This window comes from Littorina saxatilis, linkage group LG14, assembly GCF_037325665.1.
Source record: "Littorina saxatilis isolate snail1 linkage group LG14, US_GU_Lsax_2.0, whole genome shotgun sequence".
NCBI classification, from domain to species: Eukaryota; Metazoa; Mollusca; class Gastropoda; order Littorinimorpha; family Littorinidae; genus Littorina; species Littorina saxatilis.
Window position 1 is genome coordinate 33,147,032 of NC_090258.1, and position 12,251 is coordinate 33,159,282.

At 44.6% G+C, this 12,251-nt stretch overlaps 1 protein-coding gene across 1 annotated transcript in view; it reads left to right on the forward strand.

Moving 5' to 3' along the window:
- LOC138946585 (cubilin-like) overlaps positions 1-12,251 on the forward strand; it is a 196,216-nt gene that overhangs the window by 10,206 nt on the left and 173,759 nt on the right. The window contains exons 5-8 of the mRNA XM_070318030.1: positions 1-18; positions 5,827-5,955; positions 7,013-7,141; positions 10,570-10,746. The exon at positions 1-18 is cut by the window's left edge and continues 99 nt beyond it. Of these exons, the coding sequence (XP_070174131.1) occupies positions 1-18; positions 5,827-5,955; positions 7,013-7,141; positions 10,570-10,746 (453 nt within the window). The remainder of the gene's footprint in view (positions 19-5,826; positions 5,956-7,012; positions 7,142-10,569; positions 10,747-12,251) is intronic.

Genomic DNA, 12,251 nt, shown 5'->3' on the forward strand with positions numbered 1-12,251 from the left:
AACACGGTCAAGAACACGGTAAGTGACATGTTACCGCAAAGTGTGCCAACCCAGCTACAGACCCTGACATTAACTTTAACACAGTCAAGAACACCGTAGGTGACATGTTACAAAGTGTGCCAACACAGCTACAGACCCTGACAACAAGCTTAAACACAGTCAAGAACACGGTAAGTGACATGTTACAAAGTGTGCCAACACAGCTACAGACCCTGACAACAAGCTTAAACACAGTCAAGAACACGGTAAGTGACATGTTACAAAGTGTGCCAACGCAGCTACAGACCCTGACAACAAGCTTTAACACAGTCAAGAACACGGTAAGGGACTTGTTACAAAGTGTGCCAACACAGCTACAGACCCTGACAACAAGCTTCGGCACGGTCAAGAACACGGTAAGTGACTTGTTACAAAGTGTGCCAACACAGCTACAGACCCTGACAACAAGCTTTAACACAGTCAAGAACACGGTAAGGGACTTGTTACAAAGTGTGCCAACACAGCTACAGACCCTGACAACAAGCTTTAACACAGTCAAGAACACGGTAAGTGACTTGTTACAAAGTGTGCCAACACAGCTACAGACCCTGACAACAAGCTTTAACACAGTCAAGAACACGGTAAGGGACTTGTTACAAAGTGTGCCAACACAGCTACAGACCCTGACAACAAGCTTTAACACAGTCAAGAACACGGTAAGGGACATGTTACAAAGTGTGCCAACGCAGCTACAGACCCTGACAACAAGCTTTAACACAGTCAAGAACACGGTAAGTGACATGTTACAAAGTGTGCCAACACAGCTACAGACCCTGACAACAAGCTTAAACACAGTCAAGAACACGGTAAGGGACTTGTTACAAAGTGTGCCAACACAGCTACAGACCCTGACAACAAGCTTTAACACAGTCAAGAACACGGTAAGTGACTTGTTACAAAGTGTGCCAACACAGCTACAGACCCTGACAACAAGCTTTAACACAGTCAAGAACACGGTAAGTGACATGTTACAAAGTGTGCCAACACAGCTACAGACCCTGACAACAAGCTTTAACACAGTCAAGAACACGGTAAGTGACATGTTACAAAGTGTGCCAACACAGCTACAGACCCTGACAACAAGCTTTAACACAGTCAAGAACACGGTAAGTGACATGTTACAAAGTGTGCCAGCACAGGTACAGACCCTGACAACAAGCTTTAACACAGTCAAGAACACGGTAAGTGACATGTTACAAAGTGTGCCAACACAGCTACAGACCCTGACGACAAGCTTCGGCACGGTCAAGAACACGGTAAGTGACATGTTACAAAGTGTGCCAACACAGCTACAGACCCTGACGACAAGCTTCGGCACGGTCAATAACACGGTAAGTGACATGTTACAAAGTGTGCCAACACAGCTACAGACCCTGACAACAAGCTTTAACACAGTCAAGAACACGGTAAGGGACTTGTTACAAAGTGTGCCAACACAGCTACAGACCCTGACAACAAGCTTCGGCACGGTCAAGAACACGGTAAGTGACATGTTACAAAGTGTGCCAACACAGCTACAGACCCTGACGACAAGCTTCGGCACGGTCAATAACACGGTAAGTGACATGTTACAAAGTGTGCCAACACAGCTACAGACCCTGACAACAAGCTTTAACACAGTCAAGAACACGGTAAGTGACATGTTACAAAGTGTGCCAACACAGCTACAGACCCTGACAACAAGCTTTAACACAGTCAAGAACACGGTAAGTGACTTGTTACAAAGTACGTGTACCAACACAGCTACAGACCCTGGCAACAAGCTTTAACACAGTCAAGAACACGGTAAGTGACATGTTACAAAGTGTGCCAACGCAGCTACAGACCCTGACAACAAGCTTTAACACAGTCAAGAACACGGTAAGTGACATGTTACAAAGTGTGCCAACGCAGCTACAGACCCTGACAACAAGCTTCGGCACTGTCAAGAACACGGTAAGTGACTTGTTACAAAGTGTGCCAACACAGCTACAGACCCTGAAAACAAGCTTTAACACAGTCAAGAACACGGTAAGGGACTTGTTACAAAGTGTGCCAACACAGCTACAGACCCTGACAACAAGCTTCGGCACGGTCAAGAACACGGTAAGTGACATGTTACAAAGTGTGCCAACACAGCTACAGACCCTGACAACAAGCTTTAACACAGTCAAGAACATGGTAAGTAACTTGTTACAAAGTGTGCCAACACAGCTACAGACCCTGACAACAAGCTTTAACACAGTCAAGAACACGGTAAGGGACTTGTTACAAAGTGTGCCAACACAGCTACAGACCCTGACAACAAGCTTTAACACAGTCAAGAACACGGTAAGGGACTTGTTACAAAGTGTGCCAACACAGCTACAGACCCTGACAACAAGCTTTAACACAGTGAAGAACACGGTAAGTGACTTGTTACAAAGTGTGCCAACACAGCTACAGACCCTGACAACAAGCTTTAACACAGTCAAGAACACGGTAAGGGACTTGTTACAAAGTGTGCCAACACAGCTACAGACCCTGACAACAAGCTTCGGCACGGTCAAGAACACGGTAAGTGACTTGTTACAAAGTGTGCCAACACAGCTACAGACCCTGACAACAAGCTTTAACACAGTCAAGAACACGGTAAGGGACTTGTTACAAAGTGTGCCAACACAGCTACAGACCCTGACAACAAGCTTTAACACAGTCAAGAACACGGTAAGTGACTTGTTACAAAGTGTGCCAACACAGCTACAGACCCTGACGACAAGCTTCGGCACGGTCAATAACACGGTAAGTGACATGTTACAAAGTGTGCCAACACAGCTACAGACCCTGACAACAAGCTTTAACACAGTCAAGAACACGGTAAGGGACTTGTTACAAAGTGTGCCAACACAGCTACAGACCCTGACAACAAGCTTTAACACAGTCAAGAACACGGTAAGTGACTTGTTACAAAGTGTGCCAACACAGCTACAGACAGACCCTGACAACAAGCTTTAACACAGTCAAGAACACGGTAAGTGACATGTTACAAAGTGTGCCAACACAGCTACAGACCCTAACAACAAGCTTTAACACAGTCAAGAACACGGTAAGTGACATGTTACAAAGTGTGCCAACACAGCTACAGACCCTGACAACAAGCTTTAACACAGTCAAGAACACGGTAAGTGACATGTTACAAAGTGTGCCAACACAGCTACAGACCCTGACAACAAGCTTCGGCACGGTCAAGAACACGGTAAGTGACATGTTACAAAGTGTGCCAACGCAGCTACAGACCCTGACAACAAGCTTTAACACAGTCAAGAACACGGTAAGTGACATGTTACAAAGTGTGCCAACACAGCTACAGACCCTGACAACAAGCTTTAACACAGTCAAGAACACGGTAAGTGACATGTTACAAAGTGTGCCAACACAGGTACAGACCCTGACGACAAGCTTTAACACAGTGAAGAACACGGTAAGTGACTTGTTACAAAGTGTGCCAACACAGCTACAGACCCTGACAACAAGCTTCGGCACGGTCAAGAACACGGTAAGTGACATGTTACAAAATGTGCCAACACAGCTACAGACCCTGACAACAAGCTTTAACACAGTCAAGAACACGGTAAGGGACTTGTTACAAAGTGTGCCAACACAGCTACAGACCCTGACAACAAGCTTTAACACAGTCAAGAACACGGTAAGTGACTTGTTACAAAGTGTGCCAACACAGCTACAGACCCTGACAACAAGCTTTAACACAGTCAAGAACACGGTAAGTGACATGTTACAAAGTGTGCCAACACAGCTACAGACCCTGACAACAAGCTTCGGCACGGTCAAGAACACGGTAAGTGACATGTTACAAAGTGTGCCAACACAGCTACAGACCCTGACAACAAGCTTTAACACAGTCAAGAACACGGTAAGTGACATGTTACAAAGTGTGCCAACACAGCTACAGACCCTGACAACAAGCTTTAACACAGTCAAGAACACGGTAAGTGACATGTTACAAAGTGTGCCAACACAGCTACAGACCCTGACAACAAGCTTTAACACAGTCAAGAACACGGTAAGTGACATGTTACAAAGTGTGCCAACACAGCTACAGACCCTGACAACAAGCTTTAACACAGTCAAGAACACGGTAAGTGACATGTTACAAAGTGTGCCAACACAGCTACAGACCCTGACAACAAGCTTCGGCACGGTCAAGAACACGGTAAGTGACATGTTACAAAGTGTGCCAACACAGCTACAGACCCTGACAACAAGCTTTAACACGGTCAAGAACACGGTAAGTGACATGTTACAAAGTGTGCCAACACAGCTACAGACCCTGACAACAAGCTTTAACACAGTCAAGAACACGGTAAGTGACATGTTACAAAGTGTGCCAACACAGCTACAGACCCTGACAACAAGCTTTAACACAGTCAAGAACACGGTAAGTGACATGTTACAAAGTGTGCCAACACAGCTACAGATCCTGACAACAAGCTTTAACACAGTCAAGAACACGGTAAGTGACATGTTACAAAGTGTGCCAACACAGCTACAGACCCTGACGACAAGCTTCGGCACGGTCAAGATACAATACAATACAATACAATACAATAACTTTATTAATCTCTAAAAGAGAAATTACATTGCTGAGCGTTTGTGTCCGTAATAATAACATACATAAAACATTCAAAATAAACATTTGTTCTTTGTCCTGAGAAAATATAGCACATTGGTTATCACATAAGAAAGTATATTAAAAATAAATTAACATGCATTCACCATCAACAATGCACAAAAGAAAGTCAGCACCTTGCCGGTTATCACATATTGTCTAAGATTAAGAGAGTAGAATGCAAACCAAGATCAACAATACTGAAACAAGAACACGGTAAGTGACATGCAACTCGTTTCAATGTGTGCCAACACAGCTGAATGTCATTCACGTGGGGTTTTTTGGTCCCATAGTGTTGTTTGTATCAGTGTTCTCTTTTAATTAACAGCTTACGTTCAATACGCCATACACGTTTAATTTTTTCTCAATATGTCATTATGCGGTAAAAACACGCTTTACAGCTTGGAGAAACCAAGTTGCCACCCTAAGGGGATTTTTGTTTGTTTGTTTGTTTGTTTGTTTGTTTGACGCCCAGCCGACCACGAAAGGCCATATCAGGGCGGTGCTGCTTTGACATATAACGTGCGCCACACACAAGACAGAAGTCGCAGCACAGCCTCCGGGCTTCATGTCTCACCCATTCACATTATTCTGACACCGGACCAACCAGTCCTACCACTAACCCCATAATGCCAGACGCCAGGCGGAGCAGCCACTAGATTGCCAATTTTAAAGTCTTAGGTATGACCCGGCCGGGGTTCGAACCCACGACCTCCCGATCACTGGGCGGACTCCTTACCACTAGGCCAACCGTGCCGGTTACCCTAAGGGGAGCCACCCGCAGTGTTTGATTGGTTGAAACTGAGATGTGTCGTGATTTCAACGAATCAGAACCCGCGGTTTGTTCTCTCCCGTTTGGGTGGCAACAACTTTCGGTTCATGCGCCCCAGCCCAGGCTGCAACTTCCTGTGAAGCATACATTGGTCACAAAAATTGCACAAAAACTTTCAAAACTGAGATCAAGTTTGCATTCATACATATACAATTATGTGTTAGTGATAAATCAAATGATTCCATCAAAATAATGATGGTTGCTTTTTGCGATCTATTCAGCTCGGTATAATTATTCAAATATATATATGTTGTGTTAATTCAGCTGAAGTCGTCTAACACTGCTCATTTTACGTCTGTCCATGCTATAGGTTAATACAGCCAACGCCAATAACCGGCTGACGACAGTGGAGTCACGGTTGAACAACCTTCAGCCTACAGGCCAGGTGCAGTCATCCTTGACCTCCCTCGGCACTCGTGTGACCACGCTGGAAAGCAGGGTGAGTTGCATACAGTCTAGAAACATAGTGCTTGCTGCCGCGCGAGCCGAGAAAATTTTCCCTCTTTATCTTTGCTGCGCTGGCCGCAAAACCCCTCCGCGCGGAGGTGTTTCCAGACACATCGTACGTAGGGTGCATGCGCATTTTGTGTGTATGTGTGTGTGTGTGTGTGTGTGTGTTTGAGTGTATGTGTGTGTGTATGTGTGTGTGTGTGTGTATTGTGTGTGTGTGTGTGTGTATGTGTCAGTGTGTGTGTGTGTGTGTGTGTATGTGTCAGTGTGTGTGTGTGTGTGTGTATGTGTCAGTGTGTGTGTGTGTGTGTCAGCGTGTGTGTGTGTATGTGTCAGTGTGTGTGTGTGTGTGTGTATGTGTCAGTGTGTGTGTGTGTGTGTCAGCGTGTGTGTGTGTATGTGTCAGTGTGTGTGTGCAGTGTGTGTGTGTCAGTGTCAGTGTGTGTGTGTGTGTGTGTGTGTCAGTGTGTGTGTGTGTGTGTGTATGTGTCAGTGTGTGTGTGTGTCAGCGTGTGTGTGTGTGTATGTGTCAGTGTGTGTGTGTGTATGTGTGTGTGTGTGTCAGTGTGTGTGTATGTGTGTGTGTGTGTCAGTGTGTGTGTATGTGTGTGTGTGTGTGTGTGTTTTACATCAGCTGAACTGTAAATGCTGGGTTAAATCAAAGACTGCTGTGGAGAGATGTTATTATATCATAAACCCCCTCAACTCAGTCACATGCAACAACATCAAAAATTAAACCAAGCTAGTTTTCGTTAACACTTAATTATTAGAAAACATCCTGTCGGGACAGTCCTTTTTTTTTTCTAACGTTGTCTATACTTTAAATATGTACAGTCTTTGATCGTCTGACATTGAGGTTGGAAGTTTACATCCAGAAATGGGAAATTTTCTAATTTGAGAAAAGAATCCCTGACGGTTTTTCTAAGTGTCAAACCATTCAGGTTGTCGAAAGTACAGAGCAAAACTTGGGACAAAATCAGACCTACCTAGTCTCCAGACAAGTTTTTTTGATTTCGAACATTATTAATTTAACGTATTAATTCCAGGGTGATTCAAGCAGCACTAATAATCGTCTGCTGACAGTGGAGTCCCGGTTGAACAACCTTCAACCCACAGGGCAAGTGCAGACAACTCTCAACTCGCTTACCAGTCGTCTGTCCACATTGGAAACCAGGGTAAGATGCATACAGGATTTTGTATAATATCATTATTTTAAAATAAATATTTGAAATAACTAATTGAAATTTCAGTTCACTGTTATCTTAAGCTATGATTGTTTTTTTAATTACTGAAATTAAAGCAGTTATCTACCATTCCCCGACAAGTTAGGCCAAAAAAAAAATAGTCTGTTTACGGTAACCCGACCGACCCTATTTTTTTCGCGCGACCCTAGACTTTTTTTTGGCATTTGGGGGAGAGAAAAAAAGCAAAATAACGTAAAAATATGTTTTTTTGGAGAAAAAAAAAATCCCGACCTACCGACCCTATTTTTTTGGCCCATGTTACCGTAAACAGACCTATTTTTTTGGGGGGGGGCCTTTAGGGATTGACTAGATACAACCACAGGCGGAAGGTATCGTTCACTGGACCACTACTTCCATAGAAAGACTACTTTGGAAGTAGTGGTCCAGTGAACGATACCTTCCGCCTGTGATACAACGTGAAACAAACATCAATTGTTTAAAACATAAATGTATAGTGGGTTGAAATTTAAAACTGTGCGCAGTCCTATCAATGGCTACCAGTAAGTTCGTCACACGGTAGATTCGTCACGGGTGAGCGGCTGTTTATGCTTAGAGCTTATAAAATAAGATAAGATAAATTTGCAGATGTCTAAGGCCGCGAGGCCTATATCTGATCTTTTGATCAGTACTATTAACTTTCCTAACTTTGAGATGCTTTCAGATGTTTGATTTGTGGGAGAGATTCAAGATTCACAGAGAGAGAGAGAGAGAGAGAGAGAGAGAGAGAGAGAGAGAGAGAGAGAGAGAGAGAGAGAGAGAGAGAGAGAGAGAGAGAGAGAGAGAGAGAGAGAGAGAGAGAGAGAGAGAGAGAGAGACTGAGAGAGAGAGACAGAGAGAGGGAGAGAGACTGACAGATCAGAGAGAGTTCTCAATTGAGCAGTTTTCACTGACACGACACAGTCCGAGCGTTGTTATTTTAAAACGCGAGATCTACTCATTGAGCAGTTCTCAACTGAGCAGTTTTCACTGACACGGCACAGTCCGAGCCAGGGCCGGACTAGGCGAAGAGGAGGGGGGGGGGGGGGGGGTTGCCAGTGGTGGCCCAGGGGGATGTCCCCCCTGGCGGCAGGGGCGGATCAGTTCATTTTATGACTAGTTTTTTTCAAAAGTATAGTGTGAAGATATGGGTGTGAAGGCGCGAAGCGCCGAGCCGACGGCGCGAAGCGCCTAGCTTGCTAGGGGGGTCCGGGGCATGCCCCCCCGGAAAATTTTGAAAAAAAGGATGCAAAATGGTGCAATCTGGTGCATTCTGAGGATGATCATTACCAGTTTCAGGCAGCAGATTTTGTCACTGATTAATACCCCAAAAAATGAAACTCAATGTAAAATAAAGAAATGCATACCTCATTCAATATTTTTATTTTTTGGCTGGGGGGGGTCCGGAAACCCTAGAACCCACCCCCCCCCCCCTCGTTGTGGGGGTCAGGGGGCGAAGCCCCCTGAAGCTGACGGGTAGGTCATATTCTGAGATAGGAAAATGGTCGCTCCTTGCATGAAACGGCATAAAATAAGCAATAATAAAAAAAAAATTAAATAAGTAAGGTACATGTTTAGGATAGGGGGGGGGGGGGGGGGTTGCGCAACCCCCATAACCCCCCGGTAGTCCGGCCCTGCGAGCGTTGTTATTTTAAAACCCGAGATCTACTCATTGAGCAGTTCTCAACAGCCTGTAGTCTGAGAGAGGGAGCGAGAGAGAAAGAAAGAGAGAGAGAGAGAGAGAGAGAGCGAGAGAGAGAGAGACTCAGAATAAACAAGAGAGAGAGAGAGAGAGAGAGAGAGAGAGAGAGAGAGAGAGAGAGAGAGGGGGGGGGGGGAGGTGCAAGGTTGTATTACCATTACATAACAGCCGCGCTCGGACTACTGTGGCGAAGTTACCGGGACCGGTGACGAATCTACCGTGTAACGAACTTACTGGTAGCCCTATCAATTACCCATCCAGTGCGGGTAATTGTGTATTGTTGTCTTGCGTTGTTTTGACTTTACTCCTTTGAAAATAACATTCAATCCGAAAAATGTGTCAAACAACCAAATCATACAAGCACAGTTTGGGGCATAGGAAGTTGGAATAAAATGTCACGGGTATTATTTTTTGAGTTGATGTTGCAATATTTTTTGGCCAAGAATTCATATGTTTGAATGGACTGATGGAAAAGGTAATCGGGATGCTAAGAAATTGGCGAAAATCTTTGGTATGACAAACTTCGGTCGAGGTTACTTGGCACGGTGTTCTTTGTTTGTTTGTTTGCTTGCTTGCTTGCGTTGTATATTTAGCTTTCTTGTTTTTTTCTCTTCTCTCTTGCAGAATAACTGACGACTTTTTGTCTGACACAGTGCTGAAATACAATGCACTAAGCTTACATTTAAAAACAAATTACACTGATTAATCTGTGCTTGTCTGTTTCTTTACCAGCTTGCATGCTTGCCTTTTTCGTTAATCTATCTTTTTTGTTTGTGAACAGAGAGTTTTCAGGGGGAATAAAACACGTTTTGTTGTTTTGTTGTTTTGTTGTTGTTGTTGGTGGTGTTGTTGTTTTAAATGAAAAAAAAGGAACTGCTTGACTTTGCTTGATAACAAGTTACAAATTAAGATAAGATTATGGTATTATTCCCTTTATTTGTGTCTAGTCGCTTTTTGTTTGCTTGTTGTTTTGTTTGCTTGTTGTTTTGTTTGCTTGTTGTTTTGTATGCCGGTTGTTTGTCCTGCTTGACAATTATTTCAGAAAATGACGAGACACATTAATTTATTCATGCACTGATATTGATATATGTTTTTATTTTATTTGCTACTCTGTTATCACTGCATGATTCAGCATGTCACGGTGTCGTATTGTTTTGTGTCACCTAGGTAACCACCATTTCCACCACAATTGGTTCTGAGGGTTCTTCTGGACTCCGTCAAAGAGTAAGTTGTTGTGCACTAATCCCAAATATCCATCACACTAATCATTTGTCATTTATTTTCAAAAGCAGGCGCCATACATGCTGTCGAAGAAAGCTGACGAAAGTATAATTCCGTTAGTGTTAAGGCGATGACAGACGCGAAACACAAAACAAAGTGTTTTCCGAAACACGTTTTGGGGGATGTCACACTGTTTTGTGTTTTGTTTTGCAAGAAAACTTTGTTTTGTGTTTTGCGTCTGACATGGCCTTAACCCAGCTTCGGAGTCGGTGAAATTCACATCAGTTCTGTTCGGGTTTTTGGTTCAGGTTCATCTGCAGCTTTCCTGTAACAGGTGATGTGTAAGCAGTCTTTTTCAGGATGACGTCAGGCGAGCGGAATTGCCAGGAAGGCTTGAGTTTGTCTTTTTCAATCTGCGAACGTAATAACCCGGAAAGTCCTTTCTTACAAACTCAAAAAGGTCACAAATGTTGAAGACGACGATGACAACAATACTGACAACGACAGCGGCTCTCCGGGAGGAGGAGGAGGAAGAGGAGGAGGGGGAAGAGGTGGAGGAGGAGGAGGTGGAAGAGGAGGCCGGGGGAGAGGAAACCGTCGAGTCACGTGGCAAAGATTCAGAAGCTTGAGGACGAGGGTATAATTGTATATATATGCATCATGTGCAGTGTTTTCCAGCATGAATGCTAGTCACAGCACAGTCGTATAGACGAAAACCTCTTCACAACGGCTTGACCGATCGAGTTGCTTGCAGCCTGTCAGTGGAGCAACGGTACCCTTGCATGATTCTGAAGTCACACTGAGGTTGTAGAGAGGCTGACAGAAATTAGATCTCAAGTCCTACTGCAGTAGAATTCACAGAAACCTCTTGACAAGTGAATGTGTGTTGCTCCAACAGTTCCTTTGCATGATTTTAAAGTCACTGACATTGAGGCGGGTTGTATGAGAGACTGAGAGAAATGACACCCCAAGTCACACTGCAGTAGGAGAGGTAGAACACTCCTCACAACTGCATGAGTCATGCCGCCGGATCAATTAGTTTGTTGGGGGGGGGGGGGGGGCTAAGACTGATTCCTGGGGGGAGGGGGGGGTGCGGGGGCATTCCCCCTCCCCCCCCCCCCCGGAAAAATGTTTGTTTAAAGAAGCCGAACGGGGCTATCTGAGTATAGAACTGATTGCTCAATCTGTATTTTTTCTCCCCCTTTTTGGAGGGATGCAATTTTAACTTTTTTATGTTTCCATTTTCGAAGCATTAATCGATTGAACCGGCAATAATATGCAACGGCTTTAAACAAAAATGGGCCTGGGGGGAGGGGGGGGGGGCTTGAGCCCCCAAAGCCCCCCCCCCCCCCCCCCCCTCGTCCGGCCCGGCTGCAAGTGCTTGACTGTGCCTGTGTTTCTTGCGATGAGTTGAATCAAATCACTTGAGTTGCACAGCATGATTTTGATGTCATTGGTTATTGAGATTGACAGAAATTGAGACACTGCAGCCGTATGTATCTGTTTAGTCGCAAACTGGCAAAGTGCGATTGCAGTCGGTTTGTTTACGACTGGTCCGGCCTGGCATGATTTTGAAGTCACAGCTTGGTCAGTTGCATGGATACTGGATTACAGACATTCCAGTCAGTGACAGCTTCGCAGCACTGACTCGGACATAGGGAAGCCTCTTCACTCAGTCAGTCGTGCTTTTGAAAAAAATACTTTGACACACATAGGTTAAATTTTTTTTTAAACACCACAAAAACTAATAAAAAAAATCTCAACGCGAACCGGAGATGATGCACGGTTTCGTCGGCCCCGCCCCTCAGTTTTACCGCAAAGACCACTGAGCCTCTTCAGTTTCCCCCGGGTCCCCGCCCACACTACCACCCTTATCTCCGCAGGAACATTTGTGCCTGCGACAAAGTACGGAAATGTCTGCCTGGATTTTATAACGTCCTATAAAGCATCTTCACATGTCAGAAACGTTAACTGGTGATGAAAAACAGCAAATATCTTCTTCACTTGGGAGGGGGAAGGGGGCCGTGTGTACTTCCAATCACGTGGCCGATGGGGGAAGCAACTCTCATGCTCTCGTTGGGAAAGAAACAATGGCGGATTTGCGGGAAATACAACTGAAGAAAACTGTGCCTTGTTTGCTAG